This window comes from Mya arenaria, chromosome 3 (assembly GCF_026914265.1).
Source record: "Mya arenaria isolate MELC-2E11 chromosome 3, ASM2691426v1".
NCBI classification, from domain to species: domain Eukaryota; kingdom Metazoa; phylum Mollusca; class Bivalvia; order Myida; family Myidae; genus Mya; species Mya arenaria.
The window spans coordinates 5,832,440-5,853,167 of NC_069124.1; the positions used below are offsets into that span (position 1 = coordinate 5,832,440).

At 34.6% G+C, this 20,728-nt stretch overlaps 1 protein-coding gene across 1 annotated transcript in view; it reads right to left on the minus strand.

Moving 5' to 3' along the window:
• LOC128228376 (sushi, von Willebrand factor type A, EGF and pentraxin domain-containing protein 1-like) overlaps window positions 1–17,306 on the minus strand; it is a 42,521-nt gene extending 25,215 nt beyond the window's left edge. The window contains exons 1-30 of the mRNA XM_052939665.1: window positions 17,170–17,306; window positions 16,863–17,044; window positions 16,542–16,642; window positions 14,685–14,947; window positions 14,313–14,483; window positions 14,154–14,194; window positions 13,948–14,021; window positions 12,785–12,968; window positions 12,563–12,640; window positions 12,111–12,284; window positions 11,607–11,780; window positions 11,290–11,466; window positions 10,907–11,080; window positions 10,589–10,762; window positions 10,303–10,476; window positions 9,803–9,976; window positions 9,427–9,600; window positions 9,033–9,206; window positions 8,584–8,757; window positions 8,274–8,447; window positions 7,875–8,045; window positions 7,236–7,409; window positions 6,955–7,128; window positions 5,707–5,880; window positions 5,192–5,365; window positions 4,046–4,219; window positions 3,604–3,777; window positions 3,183–3,359; window positions 2,595–2,724; window positions 2,125–2,192 (exon numbers count right to left, since the gene is read on the minus strand). Coding sequence (XP_052795625.1) covers window positions 2,125–2,192; window positions 2,595–2,724; window positions 3,183–3,359; window positions 3,604–3,777; window positions 4,046–4,219; window positions 5,192–5,365; window positions 5,707–5,880; window positions 6,955–7,128; window positions 7,236–7,409; window positions 7,875–8,045; window positions 8,274–8,447; window positions 8,584–8,757; window positions 9,033–9,206; window positions 9,427–9,600; window positions 9,803–9,976; window positions 10,303–10,476; window positions 10,589–10,762; window positions 10,907–11,080; window positions 11,290–11,466; window positions 11,607–11,780; window positions 12,111–12,284; window positions 12,563–12,640; window positions 12,785–12,968; window positions 13,948–14,021; window positions 14,154–14,194; window positions 14,313–14,483; window positions 14,685–14,947; window positions 16,542–16,642; window positions 16,863–17,044; window positions 17,170–17,306 — 4,738 coding nt within the window. The remainder of the gene's footprint in view (window positions 1–2,124; window positions 2,193–2,594; window positions 2,725–3,182; window positions 3,360–3,603; window positions 3,778–4,045; window positions 4,220–5,191; window positions 5,366–5,706; window positions 5,881–6,954; window positions 7,129–7,235; window positions 7,410–7,874; window positions 8,046–8,273; window positions 8,448–8,583; window positions 8,758–9,032; window positions 9,207–9,426; window positions 9,601–9,802; window positions 9,977–10,302; window positions 10,477–10,588; window positions 10,763–10,906; window positions 11,081–11,289; window positions 11,467–11,606; window positions 11,781–12,110; window positions 12,285–12,562; window positions 12,641–12,784; window positions 12,969–13,947; window positions 14,022–14,153; window positions 14,195–14,312; window positions 14,484–14,684; window positions 14,948–16,541; window positions 16,643–16,862; window positions 17,045–17,169) is intronic.
• Between the last annotated feature and the right edge of the window lie 3,422 nt (window positions 17,307–20,728).

Below are 20,728 nucleotides of genomic sequence, written 5' to 3' on the forward strand. Positions count from 1 at the left end.
ATCCGTACTTACACGCTATGCTTCACAAGAGACACACTAACATTCTTTATCAAAAGAACATTGTATACCCCATCCCAATGAATCATCTTAATGAATATGGCAACGAAGTCAAACCCATATATGACATTCCCTTTAAATTATGACGATGTTCTCAACATAAAAACGTTTGTCTCAAAATGTCAGCTTAACCTGATAATGGGTGAAATTAAAATAAAATTGTCTTAAATTAAGATGGTCAAAAGTTTACAAAGATTTTTGTTAGTTTTGTTTATTTTACACTCTGTTACAGGTTAAATAAATTCAATGTTACACACAACTAAAATTAATCAATGAAACAACATATTTTTGTACATGTACATATTCACTCTCTTCTGAACAATGACATGGTTGTTAAGTTTGATTTAATTATACAAAGTATTAAAAAGAATTAAGTTTATTTGATATTATTAATATTATTAACAAAACAATTCAAAACCGTACAGAACAGTTTAATCAAATAATTATTCAAATGATGCAAACACTTTCTAGGTTGTGATCCTCTTCTACGTATAATGGCGGCTTTAAAGATACTAGGAACACACTTTTTTCAAGTCAAGTCAATATTTGTTTACTGTCCGATTCCATGAAACATTCGAAATAAAAGATATGTTTAGCTTTTTACCGACAAACAATGTTTACGACCTTATACTCTTTTTTACAATTTTGCAAACTATTTAACAAGTTCCTTAATGCATTTTGTTAACCATATCTTTTAAAACTATCAGTATTAATATGAAATGACAAAGCAACAGATTTAATTATTCTTTCAAAACGTGTTGAAACTTTTTAAGAACTTTTTACACGGTCATTTTCACTTCATGATCAAATAATATGAAAAGGAACTGGGCTTAGTGGTGGCTATTTAGGGCTATTCCTTTCGCAGTTAGGCACTTGTTTCTCTTGACAATATACCTTTAAACACACACACACACACACACACACACACACACACACACGCACACACACATATAGAAATCATCAATAGAATTCAAATTACGTAAAGCATTTCTCATATCATAGAAAAGTCCACATACATTTAAAACATGATATATTTATCACAATTTACATACAATGTTATCAAACAAAACGTAATCCGTTGAAGCATTGTGCAACATTCATCTTGTTTGTGCTTAGGTCAGCATGTTAACACACAGACACACTCATTAAAATAAATGAAGATATGTGCAAACACAGAATACATATGAGCATCAGTTGAAGCAAAAAATAATAAAGCAAACCTTTAAAATGTTTAGTATTGGGAACATATCACTTTTGTATTTTCCGTTTACACCTTTTGATTATGCTCAAAATATGTGTCTCTGGAGATCATAAACGTTTATTTGGCAAAAAAGAGGGTTTTAAGCAAGCAACCGCTAATCAAACAATACACTATTTATATAAAGACGTTTCTAGATTCGCTGTTATTGACTTCATCTGTAAGCGTTCGCATACTGAAAATATATAACAATCACGCATACAATTACAAATATATATTCATGTATTCCATATATTATATGGGATAATGTGCATGTTTCTCAATGTTTCTCTTTCTTCCTTTTGATTTATTCTATTTTTTTTAGTTTCATGTATATAGATGTTTCTTTATATCAATGTTTTACATTAGAGTATACCAATTAGTAAGGACAAAACATTTGTATTTGTCATGCCATTTTCAGTCTCTAAATGTTGTACTCCGCAGTCATCTGTCCAATAATAACATTTCATTCATTTAATCCACTAGATTGAGAGAGTGGGTGTAACGTTATCAATTTACTGCCCATATCTACCCTATAGCTTTTTTAAAACAAGGAATATGTAGAGTAAACGAGATGATGGAATAACTTACTCTGATGGCTGACTTGAAGAAGTTTGGCTACAATCCAAATCTTTAACATGCTCACAATTTATAAACACCAATTGACTAATGTTATTTGTTTATGATTTAAATTTCTAACTGCAATTACTGGAAATTAACTTGAAAACAATCATATTCACATTCAGTTATTTGTCCACTTAGCAACAAGTGAAGAACGTAATTTTATTATTACATACATAATAAAGTATACGTACGTGATCATAGGGAGCTATCACTGTACAAAGGATTGGTCGCTGTAGACTTGGGCCCATTATAATCTCTTTCTTCCAATTGATCACTTAAATGAGTGTAATACGTTGTTAATGTCGAAATATTCATTTGGAAGTATCACATTCACTAAAAATGTACTATCTGTGCTTAATTGCTCGAGCCTAGCTCGCATTATGCATAAATAAAGAAATTCAAAGTTTTAAACTTGTCGTATATTATAGAAATTTAAACCAAAAAACTGCACTTAATGTTTAGAAATTTGTAAATCCTTTCTCGGTTTAAGATGAATATGCATATATATATTTTTTTTTTTGGTAAATGTTAATTAAAGATTCGGTAACAATGGCAAATTATACACAGTTCTGTTTCAATGAATGTGATAACTTTGTTTGTTGTATAGTGCTGTTAATTTTAAGGTTATACATTTCAAAGAAAACGTTTAACGTTTAATATTCAGTACAGTACAGACCCATCCAGACGTCTATGTCCGTTCATGGAGAACTTCCGCACCATGAAAACAGCTAATATTACAGTAACGATCAGAAATAAAAGTCCTACGATTCCTCCGATTACACCGACCACAACAGCAACACTGCTTTCTAAAAAAAGCATAATTCATAAGGCCCCAAAAGGAGACTAAAGTAGAAAGTTAAGACTAATGGAAAACCTGTAGGTGAGCAATTAAACGGTGAATACAATTCGTATTTTCATAATTGAGAAAATTAAAATGTTTCTTCAACAGTCATAGCGACGTTCTAATAAGTAAGTAAAAACTGCACATGTCCTTGATGAAAAAACATAATCCACATAAAGGAAACAATGTCTGACATAATAAATCATAGTAGATTCATCGAAGTCTGAACAAGTGTTCAAGATACAAACTAAAAGAAACTTTTATACTAATTCCCCTGCAGAAAATTATAACACTATTGATATATTTAAGTGAAAGGAACGGAAACAAGGGACTCTACAAATGATAACATAAATAAGTTGTATGTAATCCTATATTCTTCTCGATACATATGGGTTAGTATTTTGCGAACAAATTGCATGATACCTATCTTTTGACAGAACGGCACCTTGCTGTCCCATTCACCAGTATATGTGCATGATGTTGTATCATTTCCTGCGAAAGTATAACCATCATTGCAAGTAAACCAGACCCGGGCTCCGTACGTCGTCCCTTCAGCCTGTATTGCATTTCCATTTGAAAATTCCTCAACTGGTCCACAGTCTGAAAATTTAGTAGTTCATTGCGAATTTCCGTTTAATTGGGTTTGAAGGTCATGCTAAATTAAGACGATGGATCTGTTTGACTCATTGAAAAACAATTACAACAGGAGGTATTTTCACGTGTAAAATATATAAGATACTGAGCCATGTTTTCACATGACCTCAAATATCGTGTACGGCCAATGCTGTAAAAACAAATCGAAAATGTACACATGTACACAAATCCGGTATAAACGACTTTTTACCCTTGATTTCGCAAGAAGGTCCACCATAACTCCATTGACCGTCTTCTAAACATTCAGCCGTGTTGTTACCGTGCAAGGTGTAACCAAGGTCACAGTTGAACATGGCGGAAGAACGATACACAGTGTCAGATATTTCAACGGTTCCGTTCGTTGGAGGGGAAATTGGGCCACAATCTTAAATCAAAAATAGTAATTTGATTCAAATCTCTTGCGTCAAAAGTGTTTAAAAATGTCATTGTCTCATGACAACAATACAACAGTAACCGAAACCTAAAGACTTTAATAAGACGAAAATATTTAATGGCATAAATATGACAATACAGTTTATAATAATGCGAATGCTATTTAACTACCTATTACTTCATTTTAGGTTTTCACATAAATATTGTCACTTTGAATTGGTGAACCGCAAACACAAAGGGAATCACTAGAAATCAAGAACCTTTTATTAAACATTGGATATTAGACGTGCTCCAGGTTCCGTTTTCAGTACAAAGGGAAGAATCGTTTGAGTTCGCATCGAAGCCCGGATCACAGTAATACACCAATTGGGAGCCGTATGTGGTAGTGTTATATTCACCAGATCCATTTGTAGGAATAAGGGGCTGTCCACAATCTGAAAAAGCAGACACAATGTCCCATGTTATACTACTGTTTGCAATAGAACTTAATATTTGAAGCACCGAATGATCGTGCTTTGCTCTGCCCAAAACCAACAATTGAATTTCAACTCGTTTCAACATTTATGGCCTGTTCATAGACTTCACGCATAAAGCAACAACGGTTTTCCGTTAACAGTGGTTTCGCGTTATAACGTTACACAGAAAAGACGTGCTCATTATACTGCAACCCATTTACACACGTCCAATTTGAATTGATTTCACCTCACTTGGTGAAGAATTAAATCGCCGTTTTAAATACGCTCGCGTGAACGGCAAACTTAACGCTTTGGAGAATAAACAAATGTCCGAATCCACCGTAAAGGCGTTACATAGTGACTCTCTATTCGGTTACAATAGCATCGCGATCGTTCTATGTATTACTAATTGACGAATCCATTTTGGTTGGTCTTTTTGCAAACATAAGTAACTATCCTTTGTTAAAATGAAATTCAGTTTGAGTCTCGTGGTTGACTGAGATATGACATTTAGCCATCATGCTAAATGAGGTCAATTGTCTGGTAGTTAATTTTAATATCCTACATAATTCATTTTTCAAGGATTTAGTGAATATTGATAAACTTTGTTGCTACGCAATCCAGCTTTCTTTCCCAAAGATCATCACTGATCAAGCATTGTATTCATCTAGAACCTCCCTATAACATAAAGGTAAATCGTATTTTCCGTTTTCCTATTCAGCTCTATGCAAATACTATCCCATTGGACCGACCAAACTATTCGTATCAAGTGCAAAAAATGATAACAACAAACCACACAAGGCTATAATCAACATAATATACATTTATATCATTATATAATTAGGAGTTATAGAAATATATTAGAAAAATTGCTTCCGTTATCATATCAGACGTGATATTCGGAAATGTATATGTTTGCTTACGTCGTTGGATTGACTTTGTTATGCTTACCCTTTATTGTACAGACAGGGTGAACACTGCTCCAGTTTCCATTGCTTTCACATGTCCTGGTCGCATCCCCAACTAACACATATCCGGGATAACACTCATATGCAACGACCGACATAAACTCATGAGCAGTGTAGTTTACTAAGCCATTGTTTATGCCATCTGGAACTGGACATTCTGAAATATTAAAAATTACTCATTCAGAGTATTGTCTTCAGATCGAACAAATGTCATTTATATATACGTATAAATGTATTTTAAATAACCATTTCACACGCGTAACATTTTTAACGCAAGCTGGTGCCGACGATAACATGTATATTAATTTGACATGTATGCTTTAACAGTTATTTTACATACAACAACACCGTTATTATCATGTGTACGACTTTCTAAATACGTGCTGGATTGTTGCTTTTGCTGAAACCAAAGCCAATTCCGACAACAAAATAAACTTGCGAAAAATGCACAACGTCGATACATTGATTTATGATTTCTAAACAAAATGCAATACTGACCTCTAATCTTGCACAATGGAGTTGTACCATTCCATTCACCAGAATCTTGACAATAAACCGTATCGTCACCAATAAGATCATACCCATTTTTACAGTAAAAAACTCCAACTGATTCGTAAGTAGTTCCATTCCTTACGAATTTCCCGTTTGCTGGTTCTTCTAGCTCATTGCAATCTATTTAATTACACCATGCGTGTAATGGGATAAACAGTAATTAGTGATTTAAAATAAATACATCATTTATGATAGTACACTAGTAGATAGATAGTTACGTTTTATTCCTCCAGTAACGTAGAGCATATCATATTTACAAGTATAATATAAAACATAGATATTCAAATATCATGTACATAACAAACGTTAATTTACAAAAGTCATAGCGTACATACATGTAGCATAGTAACAAGTTACACAAAAACGTCATGGATCACAACAGGGATAAGCCCAGTATTTTTTAAAACAATGTTATATGCGCAAGGCTTAGGGAATATAAATTTTTAAGCTTGTAATTATGAATAGGGAGATAATTATTTCCCTTGCTTTGATATAATGTCCAGTACGTGGCGTGTTATTAGTTCTACATGGGTGGTTTAAAGCGCTAAATACTCATTGAGCTTTGGAACGTTTGATCGATCGGATTGAAAGTGTTATAAATTATATTATTGATGTTATTGGGATATTAATTGGATCAGCAATCAGTATTATTTTTAATTATCGTTTTTGTGTACGCGTGTGTCAATTAGTGTAAGCAAATAATATTTGCTTCTTGAATTGATTAAATTCCACAATAAGAGCTCTGGAAGAACATATGCTTATGATCTCAAATATTTAATTTGAAATGATTTTTGAATGTTACATATGATAAACAGCATTGTTTATCCACATGTATGTATAAGTCAACGTCCGAGTGCTGCAATGGAATAAGGAATAACCGGCGTCACATGTGTATTGTGCAATAGCTTGAAGCTCTGTGTCTTCATATGCCACATTCCCATTCTTCGGTGGTACCAGATGACCACAGTCATAACATAAACAAATAATTGCTTTAAAACCTGCACTTGCCTTCATGAGCTATGGAGTATAAAACAGATTTAAACATAGACGGTTTGCGATTAATCCAACAAGTTATCCCCTTTTTCAAGCTGGTCCTCGGATCCAATAATTTTGATATAAAACATAGTTAAATATCGCCATACAAGACCGATACTCCCACATATGAACATATCCAAATTATGTCGTGACACTAACCTTTGATTTGGCAAAATATTTCTGGATCACTCCAGTTACCATGTGCTGTACATGTCGATAAGAACCCGCCAATCAAATCAAATCCGTCATCGCATTTGTATTGACTGTGCGATCCATATGTGGTGCTGACGTACGTCACTGTACCATTTGACGGCTCGTGAGGGTCAAAACAGTCTGAAAAATACGAAAATGCGTTTAAAATTGTAATCATTAAATTATTCATGTGAGTGGGTATAAAATATTCAAGATGTTAAGATAGGACACATGTGGGGAAAATGTACCTTTTATATAACAGGCTGGGGGAGGTTCACTCCAAGAACCGTTACTTAAGCATTCCGTTTTATCGTCTCCGATTAGATCGTATCCCGTTTCGCAAACGTAAAACGCTGTTGCGCCGTAAGTCATATTACTGTAACTAACAGTTCCATTAACTGGATGCACCAAATGGCCGCATTCTGAAATATTATTTGGAATAACGTACGTTAATTTAGGTCAAGTGCAATAGAAACAATAGAGACTATTCAAGAAGTCAAATATTTTCTATGATATTTTTACCAAGATAAAAAAAACAATGACACAACACGCAAGCGAAACAAAACGTTATGTAAACCAATATCGATTAATGATTATCAAACGATGCTTGTATCATTATTTTTGAATTTAAGTGACTAAAACGTTTCGCAATGCAAACGGCAAAACATGGGATCTCTACCTCTGCTCGTACATAATGGGTCTTCTCTGCTTCATGTACCATCATACAAAAACTCTCGGCTTTTCGCACAGCTTATGTCATAACCAGTATTACAGGAATAAAGCCTATTGCTTTCGAAGTATGTAGTTCCCAAATGAGCATGGCCATTCTTCTAGACACAGATAGCAATAAATGTATATCATTAAGACCTATGCACATTTGTTTATACCTTTAATTTGACAATAAGGCTGGTCTGACCACATTCCATCTTTGTTGCAGATCCTTAAATTGTTGCCGATCAAGGAATAACCGGTGTCACATGTGTATTGTGCAATAGCTTGAAACTTTGTGTCTTCATATGCCACATTCCCATTCTTCGGCGATACCGGATGACCACAGTCTTAACATAAACAAATAATTGCTTTAAAACCTGCACTCGTCTTCATGAGCTTGAAAGCACAAAAACAGGTTTAAACATTAGACGGTTTGCGAGAAATCAAATATTTTATCCCCTTTTTCAAGCTGGGTCTCGGATCCATTGATTTTGATATTAAACATAGTTAAATATCGCCATACAAGACAGATACTCCCACATATGAACAAATCCAAATTATGTCGTGACACTAACCTTTGATTTGGCAAAATATTTCTGGATCACTCCAGTTACCATGTGCTGTACATGTCGATATGGACCCCCCAATCAAATCAAATCCGTTATCGCATTTGTATTGACTGTGCGATCCATATGTGGTGCTGACGTACGTCACTGTACCATTTGACGGCTCGTGAGGGTCAAAACAGTCTGAAAAACACGAAAATGCGTTTGCAATTGTAATATTTTCATTTTTCACGCATTCATATGCGAAGCTACGAAATATTATTGTTAAAACTTTGCATGTACTTCCTGTAAAAGAACGGACACGTGTGGGAATATATACCTTTAATATAACAGACTGGGGGAAGTTCACTCCAAGAACCGTTACTTAAGCATTCCGTTTTATCGTCTCCGATTAGATCGTTTCCCGTTTCGCAAACGTAAAACGCTGTTGCGCCGTAAGTCATATTACTGTAACTAACAGTTCCATTAACTGGATGCACCAAATGGCCGCATTCTGAAATATTGTTTGGAATGATGTATATTCCATTATGTTAAGTGCAAAGGAAACAGCAGGGGAAAACCAGAAGCTAAAGACTTTCTGTGATCTTTTTAATGTCATAGAGATATAAAAACCGATGACAAACAAACAGAAAGTAAAGTAAGCAAACAAAACAACACGCGATATACACCAATTCAGATATGTTCATAAAACGATGCTTGTTTAATTATTATTGAATTGAAGTGACTAAAACGTTTCGCGATGCAAACAGAAAATAATGGGATCTCTACCTCTGATTGTACATAATGGGTCTTCTCTGCTCCATGTTCCATTAAACAAACACTCTCGGCTTTGCGCACCAGTTAAGTCATAACCAATATTACAGGAATACTTAACTATACTTTCGAAGTATGTAGTGTCCAAATGAGCATGGCCATTTTCTGGCGACAAAACAAGACCACAATCTGTAAAAACAACGTAAAAGACGTCAACACAAAGCCCGCTTGCTATCAATCTACAGATATAGCTGTCTGAAAGACCAAATCTTTCTGGTAGTATATGTATACTTCTCAAATTAACTTTAGCATTCCAAAAGTGTTGCTCTTTCAACAGAACATATATGCTTTCTAAATCAAAACTTTTAACATTATTTCATATGGCTTTTGAGCATATTGGTTGCAATACCTTTGATGTGACAATATGTATATGGACTGCTCCAATTACCATCTTGAAGACAGATGGATATGTTGTCACCGATGAGATCGAAACCAGTGTCACAGGAATAAACACACACTGATTGATAGGTTGTGTTTGTAAATGACGCCGAGCCATTAGTCAGTACGGAAGGAGAGTAACAATCTGAAATTGATTAATCAAACATGGGTATTAAAACGTATTCATGCTCGGTTAAGATAAAACCTGATACTGTAAGATACTGGTTTGTACTTTGAGGCGTCAATTTGGAGGTACGATGCTTATTCAACTTCAACATTTTCATTAAGTCAAACTATGAAAAAAAAAAACGTTACTAATCTATGAAGGTATGAAACGCAGAATTTACCCTTTATTCTACAAAAAGGTGAGCTCTCACTCCAAGATGCGTTGCTAAGGCAGACGATTTGACTAGCTCCAACCCCCTCGTACCCCACATCACATTCAAATGTTGCTTGAGAACCATACGTTGTGTTGGAATAGATAACACGACCATCATCAGGATTATACAGCGGTCCGCAATCTGAAAAAGTGTAAAATGATAACCATTGGTTTTTCTATGAACTCTTTACACAATTGCGTATATTCCATTCGACCAAAAACTATGTGTCGAGTTAAATCATCTATATATCTACGAAAACGCCATTTGCCGCCATGCCTTCAGCTATAAGTTCGTAGGCATGTTTTTGTCATACGCCATGAAGTTACAACGAAAGTCGAAAAAAAGGGTGTTATAAACGTTTAAAAAGACTCTATAGAACATCTCCTAATCGTAACAATTCAAATTCTATTTCGGAGATGCGCGTAGATATTTAATACAGATCTTGAGTACCTCAACGAAAATAATACCTTTAATGATGCAAACAGTGTCCATTGACGTCCATGTAGCATTCTCTTGACAACATACACGGCGTTCTCCAACAACCTCGTATCCGTCATTGCAAGAGTATGTGGCACAGTCATCAAAGAGCGTCGCTGTATAAAGCACGTCACCGTTTATAGGGGAAGTAAGATTGCCGCAATCTGACAAAGATGTTGATCATGATAGAGATATAATATTACATTATATAGCTCATGCGTTTTCAAACTGTAAACAAGAAGGAAGCCAATAATTGACATATGAAATACTTCATACCGGTTAATATACAGGTGGGTACCGGTGAACTCCATCGCTCATTTACTTGGCACTGTCTAGTTTTGCTTCCTTCAATATGATAGCCTTTTTGACAGTCATATAGAGCAAAAGCCCCGTATGTTGTGAAAGGCGTATATACGGATCCTTGTGGCGTGTCGGGCAAGGTTCCGCAATCTATTATTCGAAATAAAGATGCTGTAAATCCAATGCCTTCAAAATCCTTAGTTGCATTTTACATCTTCATAATAAAAAATAAACATGCAGTCTAGGATACTGTTATGTTAACGAAAACAGTGGATGGAATGTTAATACACGTACCCTTTAAAACACATGTTGGTTCAGAGTCACTCCATTGTCCACTGCCTAAACAATCGCGAGAATTATTCCCAATCAGAGCGTGGCCAAAATCGCATGTGTAAGTGGCTATTTCTCCGTAGGTTGTGTTACCAACAAGTACATTTCCATTTTGAGGAGAAACAAGTGGTCCACAGTCTGCAATATACATTAAACCTCTGTAGTAACACTGATTGTGTGTTTGAATACACCGCGATAAACTTACAAAAAGGTTATTGTCGCAGAGGGGATGCAAACGTTTTGCGCCATCAACGTATGTAATTTGAAAAAAAAATAATGCGTAAACGTAAATGATATGGTATTCTCATATCGCTCAAACCTTTTGAACCAAGCCGTTTGATTATTACCTTTAATCATACAAAACTGATGAACGCTGCTCCATGATCCATTGACTAGGCATTGGCGATCACTAGTTCCAACAAAGTCATACCCATTGTTGCATGAAAACGTTGCTGTTTGAAGATACGTCGTACCATTGGGTGTCGTATAAGCGCCATTCAGCAATGTCGGAGGTATGTCACAGTCTGGTTCGTTAAGAATAAACAGTTGCATATGCATCACAAGAAAATGAACGGTTTATTTAAATAGAATGCCTATTCTTCTCTTCAAATAAGAATTGGGAATATAATCACACAAAAGACGCCAAAGTAAACAAAATACTCACCTACTACTTCACAAGTGGGTGGGTTATTAGACCATGTCCCGTCTTCGGTACAAATTATGGTGATGTTTCCATTAATACGATATCCAAAATAACACGTGAAATGCACATGAGTGTTGTACAATGTTATTGAAGTGGAAGCCTGACCATTCGCTGGAGTATTGAATGACCCGCAATCTATAGGAAAATACCACTCGTTTTAAAACAATACATATGTGAAAAAACAATATTTATGTGAAAAACTACAGAAACAAGTTCAGTAGCCAAAAGTTTAAACATAAACCGTGTTTAATGACACACGGTAAAGCCATAGAACACAAAAACAAAAATTTGCAAACAAGAAACATGGAACAACAACACAAAACTCCACAAACAGCACAGTGCATATATACTATATAAAAACTAGGTATATTTAACAAGGACTGTTAGGTACACAATACATAGGATTTTTATTGCATTTTATATATTGTTACTTTTGAATTTGGAGAAAAAGCAAAAAAAAACAACCCTTTGGCTTGCAAGTTGAGTTCGTTCCTGTCCATAACCTGTTCGATTGACACGTGCGGTTTTCGTCCCCGACCAGGAAATGACCAGGATCACACATGTATGTTACAGTAGAAGGATAAGAAGTTTCATTTTCCGGATCAACATGGCCGTTATCAAGGAATATGTCTCCACAGTCTGTCAAGTAAATTGTATAGGTTTGTATATTGTAACAAGTATTTCGTGATACATTTCTTATGCATTAATCATTTGGGGTGTGGTTGAAATAGTTGAAATGACAAAAGTCTATGCCGTAGGAAATATTAATCTGCCCTGGATATTTCTGAGTGAAAAAGGCAAAATAGAGCAATGTTTCTTGTTATACTAATATATACACTGCAGAACCATTGAACACTTACGTTTAAAGTAAACATCGTATAACGTGTTCATTTTGTACAACCAATAAACCAACATACTTAGCTCGATAGGCCAAAACGAAGAATCATTGATTGCATGTGAAACAGCACCGCAGCTTACGTAACCTTCAACAAGGCCTGAAATAAAAAGATTGCCAGAAATATTGTATGTTAAACATAAATAAAAAGAAGTTTCTTTAAAAGACAAAATATTATACATTCTTGAAGCTCAAACTACATGCAAGGTATGAAAGTAACTGACTTGTGTTTATCGAGACTTACCGGATGGAATGGAAACGTGGTATTTCTTATCAATATCGAATACATAGTTAAATGTCACGGATATTCGTCTGTTGATAGGATCGTAAATAACATCTGAAGACGTAGATACATCTATACTGATTATCGCTGTGTTGTTTTCGCTTTCATACATCGTGATAAACGCTGAGTTCGTAGGACGGTTAAACTGTTAGACAAATAATAGCTAGTTATGGGTTATCAATCTAAACAGGATTTATTGTTTTCAGTGTAAAATCGTATTTTATTATATGTTTTCCGTTGGATTATAGAGATTTATCAGTGTAATGATATTTCACTGATACTAACAGTGAAAATAACAAATTGATATTTTTCACTGTTTTGAAATTTTAGCCCGCTCTCATTTCCAAATCAAACGTTTACGCGCACGGCGCTTGGACACATATTCAACAACGACATTTCTGAAATGATATTACGTTCGCATACAATTTGGTGCGCTCTTTTTGAAAATCAACAATTACATTCATTTAATATTCACGGCATAAAAGATTTTTTTTTTTCGTTTCAGTGAAATATTACAATATATTTCACCTCGTGAACGCCAAAATTATATACTGCTTTCGTTGCTAAGCTTCGTTGTTGACATGACGTGGTGTATTTTAGTTTATCAGTTAATCAGCGGTGTTGTATGATTTCCCGCGAAGTTCGTAAAGTCGGAAATTTATAAAATATTTTAAATACATGCTATAAGATCGAATTTTTGTTCGAATTTGCTTTCGTGTAAAGTTTTGTACTGAAGCAAAGTTTAAGCATTCAGTTTTTAAAAAAACTTTTGAACATGGAATTGTCACTCCCCTTATAAACGGTTAATTGTGTTTATTTCCCGGAAAATCGTTTTTCAAACATATGCATTCTTTTTAAAGATCAAATTATTATTTTGACATTATTGATTAGATATAGGGTGAAGTATTCATTTCTTTAGGGAAGTAACTTCCTTTCATTTGAAAAGTAGTTCTTAAGTTGATATTTTCACTCCTCCGCTATTATATCGATGATACAACTCAATTTCAACGAAAAGCATGAACTAAATGTTTTTTGTTTTTTTTGTTTTGTTTTTTATTTTGTGTGTTTAATCTAATTATATGTAATAAAAATGTAAAGGATAAAATAATCGAAAAACAACCTACTGTCTGGTCGATTACGATAATCCACGTGTTTGAAATTCCTTGACGTTCAACTCGCAATGGCGTTGGTTCTTTCACTAAAATCATACGATATATTGAAACAAAATGCTTTACAGTATTATATTCAATTCATTTTTTACTTGAAACAATGAATAAATACGCGTAAAATATCGAATATATAATCATGAATACAATTATGAACACCTTACCTGATACGGGTATTTTTATACATCTGATCACGTTGCTTAACCTTAAAAGAGAAAGGAGGTAAAATGATTTTTTTATGATATTTGTGTTTTCAATGAAAGTGATATTTGAGACGCATTTTCTTTTTCTCGTTTGCACCGAGATAGGAAAATATTGAATACCCGAGGTTATTATCCGTAGCGTAATAGCAAAGACTGTGATCTCGCCCGCTGTCGGTCTGTGTTGGTATCCAAGATACGTTGACAGATAAGTAGTTCCAGACATTGTCAGAAATATGTTCCACATTCGAGCGCACCATTCCGATCGGTGAAATAGTCGTTAAACTTCTCAGTCTGCAAAAGAAAAAAAAATAATGAAATTCCTCTAAAAAGAAAAGGGCTTTTTGTCAAATCCCCAAGCATCGAAGATGTCAGTATTATATGTTTAGGAATCAAGAAGTGTGGTTTCATGTTCTTGAACGGCCAGAAAATTATAGTATATAAACAAACAACCTGTCTTTACTACCACAATCAAAAGGCAGAACAATTTCTTACGACCACTTGCTCCTGGCTTTCAGTGTCAAATTAAATCGATCTCCTACTTCGATGGCAAAACAATCATTCGAATCAGATGTTGGTTCGACAAACTCCGGTTCCGATTCACATGTACAACCAGAGCAAGTGATAACGTGAACGAGAAATTGCAGTGGTATGCTGCTTAATGGCACTGTAGAAGCGGTGTTTGCAAAGTCCTCAATTTGAAGGGCAACTGCGAAATACCCACCTTGACGAGCGGAATACGAGATGGTACATGCTGTCTGAAAATTTAGTATAATACGTATGTGAAAAACTACAGAAACAAGCTCAGTAGCAAAAAGTTTAAAAATAAACCCGGTTTAATTGCACTGGGTAAACGCCAACGACATAGAACACCAAAACAAAAAATCTCAAACAAGAAACATAGAAGAACAGCACAAAAATCCACAAACAGCACAGTGCATACATACTATATATAAAGAAAAAAGGCATGTTTATCAAGGATTGTTAGGTACCGCCTTGGAACGGTCAGTAAAATGTAATTTTACGGGGGGTTTAAACCAGTTTACGTGCACAAACCTCACTCTTATCCCAACAATCCTGAATAAAGAAAAAACGTAAAAGGTAAGTTAATACTGACAAGAAACTGCTCGCTTTACATCTTTCAGTCATGTTTTATGGTCAATAAAATATGTTTAAATGCATTCAATTGATTAATACACATTGTTTCCGGGTTAATACAACCATCACGTATTCAGTTTTGTATTATATATGTGTGACATAACATAGCTCTATATCTATTGGTAAGAAAATAGTTCGATTGCATATTTGTAAACAATTTAATTGGAAGAAGCAGTGGCTGAATTGGCAACACATCTGCAATTAAGTTTTGTTTATATGATATATTTGCGTAGAGTAATTAATGTTATATCGAAAGAATAGAAGAAAAACATCGATATTTCTTTTTTGATTCTTTAAGAAACATACTTTAAACGTTCATTATTTAATCAATTGTTTTGCTGATAACGCTTTGGACAAAATTTAGCATCATAACTTCATCAAAAGAAGTAAGACGTCGCAATTTAGATCTAAGCAATTTTATCAACTTTTTTTATTTTCAATCGGAATTCAACTAATCGGATATATAGTTTTAATTTCTTCTGGATACTGCATTTCTGCAATGCACTTCGGAAATGGTACTGCGTTGTGGTGTTCAGCTCATAAGCGATACGCCAAATTATAATTTACAGCCAATGTTATTCCGAGAAGGATATATTTATCTTTATATATAACGCGCGTTGAACATGAGCTAATTAGAGGCATTTCAGATAGCACATAAATGTTTACTTTTCCTTATTGAATTTGACTTGCCAAGACTGTTCTGAAAACAGCAACAAAACGACGACAGATTGCTTAAACAAGTAGGTAAGAAACAAAATACTTTATTTCAGTTTGAATGAAATGTCAATATAACAAATCTTTAGTGATTAATCATTTGTTTACCAAGCAAATTTTGGAAAAAGCAAAATCCCACAAGAAAAACGTCCATTGCACAAGAGTTTCACTCTTGTATAAGGCTTATGTGGTTTCCTGCGTGGGAACAAACTCGTACAAAATATATAATTGAATATATATACAATTATTATCAGCCAAATCTCTTTTTCTGGAATGGACACCCTTGTGAAGCACTACATTCAAATCTCGGTGAATTGACCGCACTGGTCAGAACAATACTGTCAGCGACTGACACTAGTTGCTATATAATACACAATTTAATTTATCTCGTCCAGGAAATGTGTAAGTAAGCTCGCCAAAGGATTGCTAACTACCACATTTCCAGAACTCATGACAAATACTTTATTTGTAACGTTGTACCTGGTCCAATATCGCATTAGCAAACGCATTGCACACACCACTGCACTCGTCTGCTGCATTAGCCCATCGACATCGAACGATGTCTCCATCAACATCACCAACTAAATATAGAAAGAATATTTAGAAAAAACCCACAAACAAAGATTTTCTAGGAAACAAATTGTTTTCAAGATACCTAATGGCGTCAACATATAAATAAATAAAAACTAACTAATATAATACAACAGAATAATTATAAAGAAATCTCTATGTAACAAAATAAACAGTATAATGTATCAAATCGATAATTCAAAAAGCTCTAAAAAGTTTCTTCTAAAATACCTGGAAGGCTTATAACGTAGTCACATCCTCGTAACAAAGCGACAACAGGCGCCATTTCAACCGTCGGGGACCTGTTAATTAGCCCAGTATCCGACCGCAGCGTCAGGTCTACGGACGCTTTGAAAGACCAAGAGCTGTCAGCGCCTACCATCAGCGTACTGATCCAACAACATCCGGCATACCTGGGGAATGTTTTGAAACTAATGTATATTTGTATGTGATGTTAGACTGTTATAAAATTATGTACATCATGTGATACAAATAAATCGTAAGCTAATTGTCTATACTATCATATGGCGAGTCTTACCCAAATGAGAAAACTGACACACTTGGTGTATACCGAACAGTGTATCTTCCTGTTGTCCAGTCTTCTATTGCGTCAAAGTCTGTACACTGGTACAGAAGCGACCCAACATCGCCTGTGCAGCCAGATAAACATGACATAGTTCCTGACCCTATTAAGCTTCCTGAGCTGATGGTATTGTCATCACAGCTGTGCCCGCCAGATCGACGCCAAGAAATCCGGAAGTGAATCAGAATCTTAAAACAATAAAAATTTCAATTATACTGATAGTGTTACTACTCGCATTTAATCGGATTGTATGACAGGTAGTGTGCGTAAATAAAAATTATAGTCATTAGGCTAAAAAAGATCCAATAAAATTACTGCAGACAACACCCTGACAAAAAACAAGTAGCATCACAAGGTCATATTGACATCAACCTCATGGTGGTATATTACTGCCGTAAGATAACCTGATAACGTTCGCGACTTGTCCGAGGCCTGGATGGGGGTATATTTATTTCCATGGGGATTTCATGCCACTCCAACGCAGAAATTTATCTCCCACCTAGGGGATTGTGAGTTTAGCAAGGTTTTAAAGTAAAATATTGAAAAATAATGTAATTAACGGAAAGAAACTGTTAATAAACAACTTTGTCAAACTTTTTTCCCGGCATATCGTTTTCACAAAGGACTGAACTGTTCGATTGTTTAGGTCTGATTTAACGATTTGGTTTCATGTTCAGCAATTTGGTCTCTCATAGAGACACATGTGCTATCAAAATGGAATGCTTATACGTTCGAACTCAACAAACATGTGAACAAGAGTGGTATTTACCACAACCTATATCAAACGTTATCTGCTTCAACATCATCTCAATTGCTCCTTTCAACAAAAATATATGCATTATTTAAAGCTATAAATGTTTTCAATTTGGATGCAAATTTGCCTCCGTGGTATCACTATCAGCATATATCCTAATAAATAAATGCTGACAATGATCATAAGACCCACAATGAAAACACTTGTTTAATTCTTGGTAGTTGCGCTACAGTAAAGCCCTCTCATTACATAACACGCTAAGACGGGCTCAACAACAGCTGCAATAAAAGTAATTTTAGCGTACCACAGGATGGTACCTACGACCCTGTTCCAAATAAATGCAAATGCAGCTTCAATAAAGTCCAACATACAATCAGCATTCCTAACCACAGAAGGAATCTACAAAAAGGTCTGACAAGTCTTAGTGTGAACATGGTCAAGTATAGAGATTCTATACTTAAGTCAGTTCAGTACTCATTTTAATTTAATTGTCCAATAAAGCACATTCAAAGTCAAACAAACTCATGATATACTCTAATTAAGCCTACTCAGACCCTAATATACCACAGTTTGGCAACCCATTTAAAGGCAAATAAGATACAAATTAACTTGCGTTCGCTTCATATACTAGAAAAGAAATGCGCAAATCTAAAATGTGGTGCCATGTTTGCACATTGACCTTGTAAGGACCATTTTATTGACGTTGAGGTAATTGATGCAGCATGTCCTTTCAATGTACATTAGGAACATGAGCAAGTTAAATTCATATACGTTTATTACGCACTTAATTGACAAATATATTAAGTATAGCATATTTTCAATTTTTGCATGTAAGGCCGCAAATTGTCGCAACTCCGGAAGTTATTCCGCTTATTCAAGTAGTATATGTAAGATACCAATAAGTTGGCACGGGTAACCATTATTATAATTGTACATTTTAACTGAGTTTGCACAAGCTGTCATTTTTACTTGGCCGAAACATACATTTATGTGAGCTAGCACTAGTTCGGAAGCCGGCACTGGATCCAACAAAACCCAAGCCTTGTCACATGTAGGGAATAACCTTCTCGACGGCCATGCAATACTGGAACACATACTTGAAATATAACCCCTGCCTGACAGTTCTTATTTGAAAATTATTCTAACAAAACCTAGTAGACTGTAACTTCAAACCTCAACTCCAAACGAAAGGAGAGGCCACATATCCAGTAGGTATTCTTTGAAAGTTAATGATATGTGAATTAAATTAAGGAGTCGTTGTTATTGTAGTGCATTCGGTTGACCAACCGACATTATTTACAAAATGTGCGATGTAAAAGAATAGAAAAAGCAATTACGATAGATACATAACTTATTTTTAAAATAAAATTTGCAAACACGGTCGTTACAATGAGTTTTAGGTTTGATTTAGACGATAAGATTAGCTAATATTTGTCGCTTTTATTTTTAATAATGTTTTCTTTATTTGTTCACAGTTTTTGTACAATGATGATTTTTATTATGAAACTCTATGACCACGCAGTTTTAAACCTTTTATGTTACATGGCAGACTGTGTGATGCTCATATTTTCAATAAATGACTGCATCGTATCTTTGAATAGTTTTTTGCATTAGGTGCTCTAAATTGTATCCCTCCGTCTGCAGATTGAGTTGGGATCTCAAATCATTGAAGTATTTGGGATGTACCTATAAGTTTATAATTGCTTGTTATATTATTAAGTTTCCTCAAGTTAATGCATACTTTGATAAGATTTACCTTTGACGGTTTTTTTTATTTGGGATTGTTGGGATAAGAGTGAGGTTTGAGCACGTAAACTGGTTAGTATGTATGCACTGTGCTGTTTGTGGAGTTTTGTTCGTGGAATGTTCACATGTGAATTAAATTTTCGCTTTTAAATCGAAATGGACGGAGTGCTGTATTTACTACGTAATCAATTATAAAATTCAAGACATGAAAAGAAAGAGTGTCAGTGATTCCTTCTGAACAAATTCGGATAGACTTGTAGATTATTTAAGCAAATGAAGGGAAATAACTCATTGGCAGCACAATGTTGTCCGCTTTGGCTTACTATATTTAATTTAAGGGTAAGTTTGCTTATCGTCGTAAAGCTTGAAGGTGACAGGAATACAACTGGAGTGGCGGTATACTTTAAAAGTTATATAGTTAATTTACAAAAGAATAACAGTTGAACTGTCCTGAAATTTAATTAGGTAGCGCATAATATCAAAATACAATAAATGTTTTACTTACCTGAATGGGATTAACTCGTTTAATCTCGTTTTATATTTTTAATTATTTTCTTTCCCTTGTGCAAGCACACAATAACTTAGTAAATGCTAAAGAATGTCAAAATTCTTTAAAACAATAGACATAAGCTGTCATTAAATGAAAGAATGTTCCATGCTATGGTACAGTGACGCGTGATGTAGCCTTTTTTTTAATGATTCTGAGAAAAAAAACTGTAGTGCAATAAGTGTGCAGAAAACTTGAAAATATAAGGATTTAAATTAATTTTGGGGGCTAACGGGAATTTGCAATTTGAGCGGGGCATTCAAGATCGCATAAATGCCACCGAAATGAATTCCAATCCTTAATTAAACTGTTCAATCATCGTAATATCCTGAATAATCAGATACTTTCCAAAAACAATTTTGAGTATAATGTACAATGTTAGTTGAGGTAAGAATCATTACATTTAAAGTAAATAATGAACCGTCTGTTTCGCAGAAAACACTTTAATTTTAATAAAAGTTATTCAT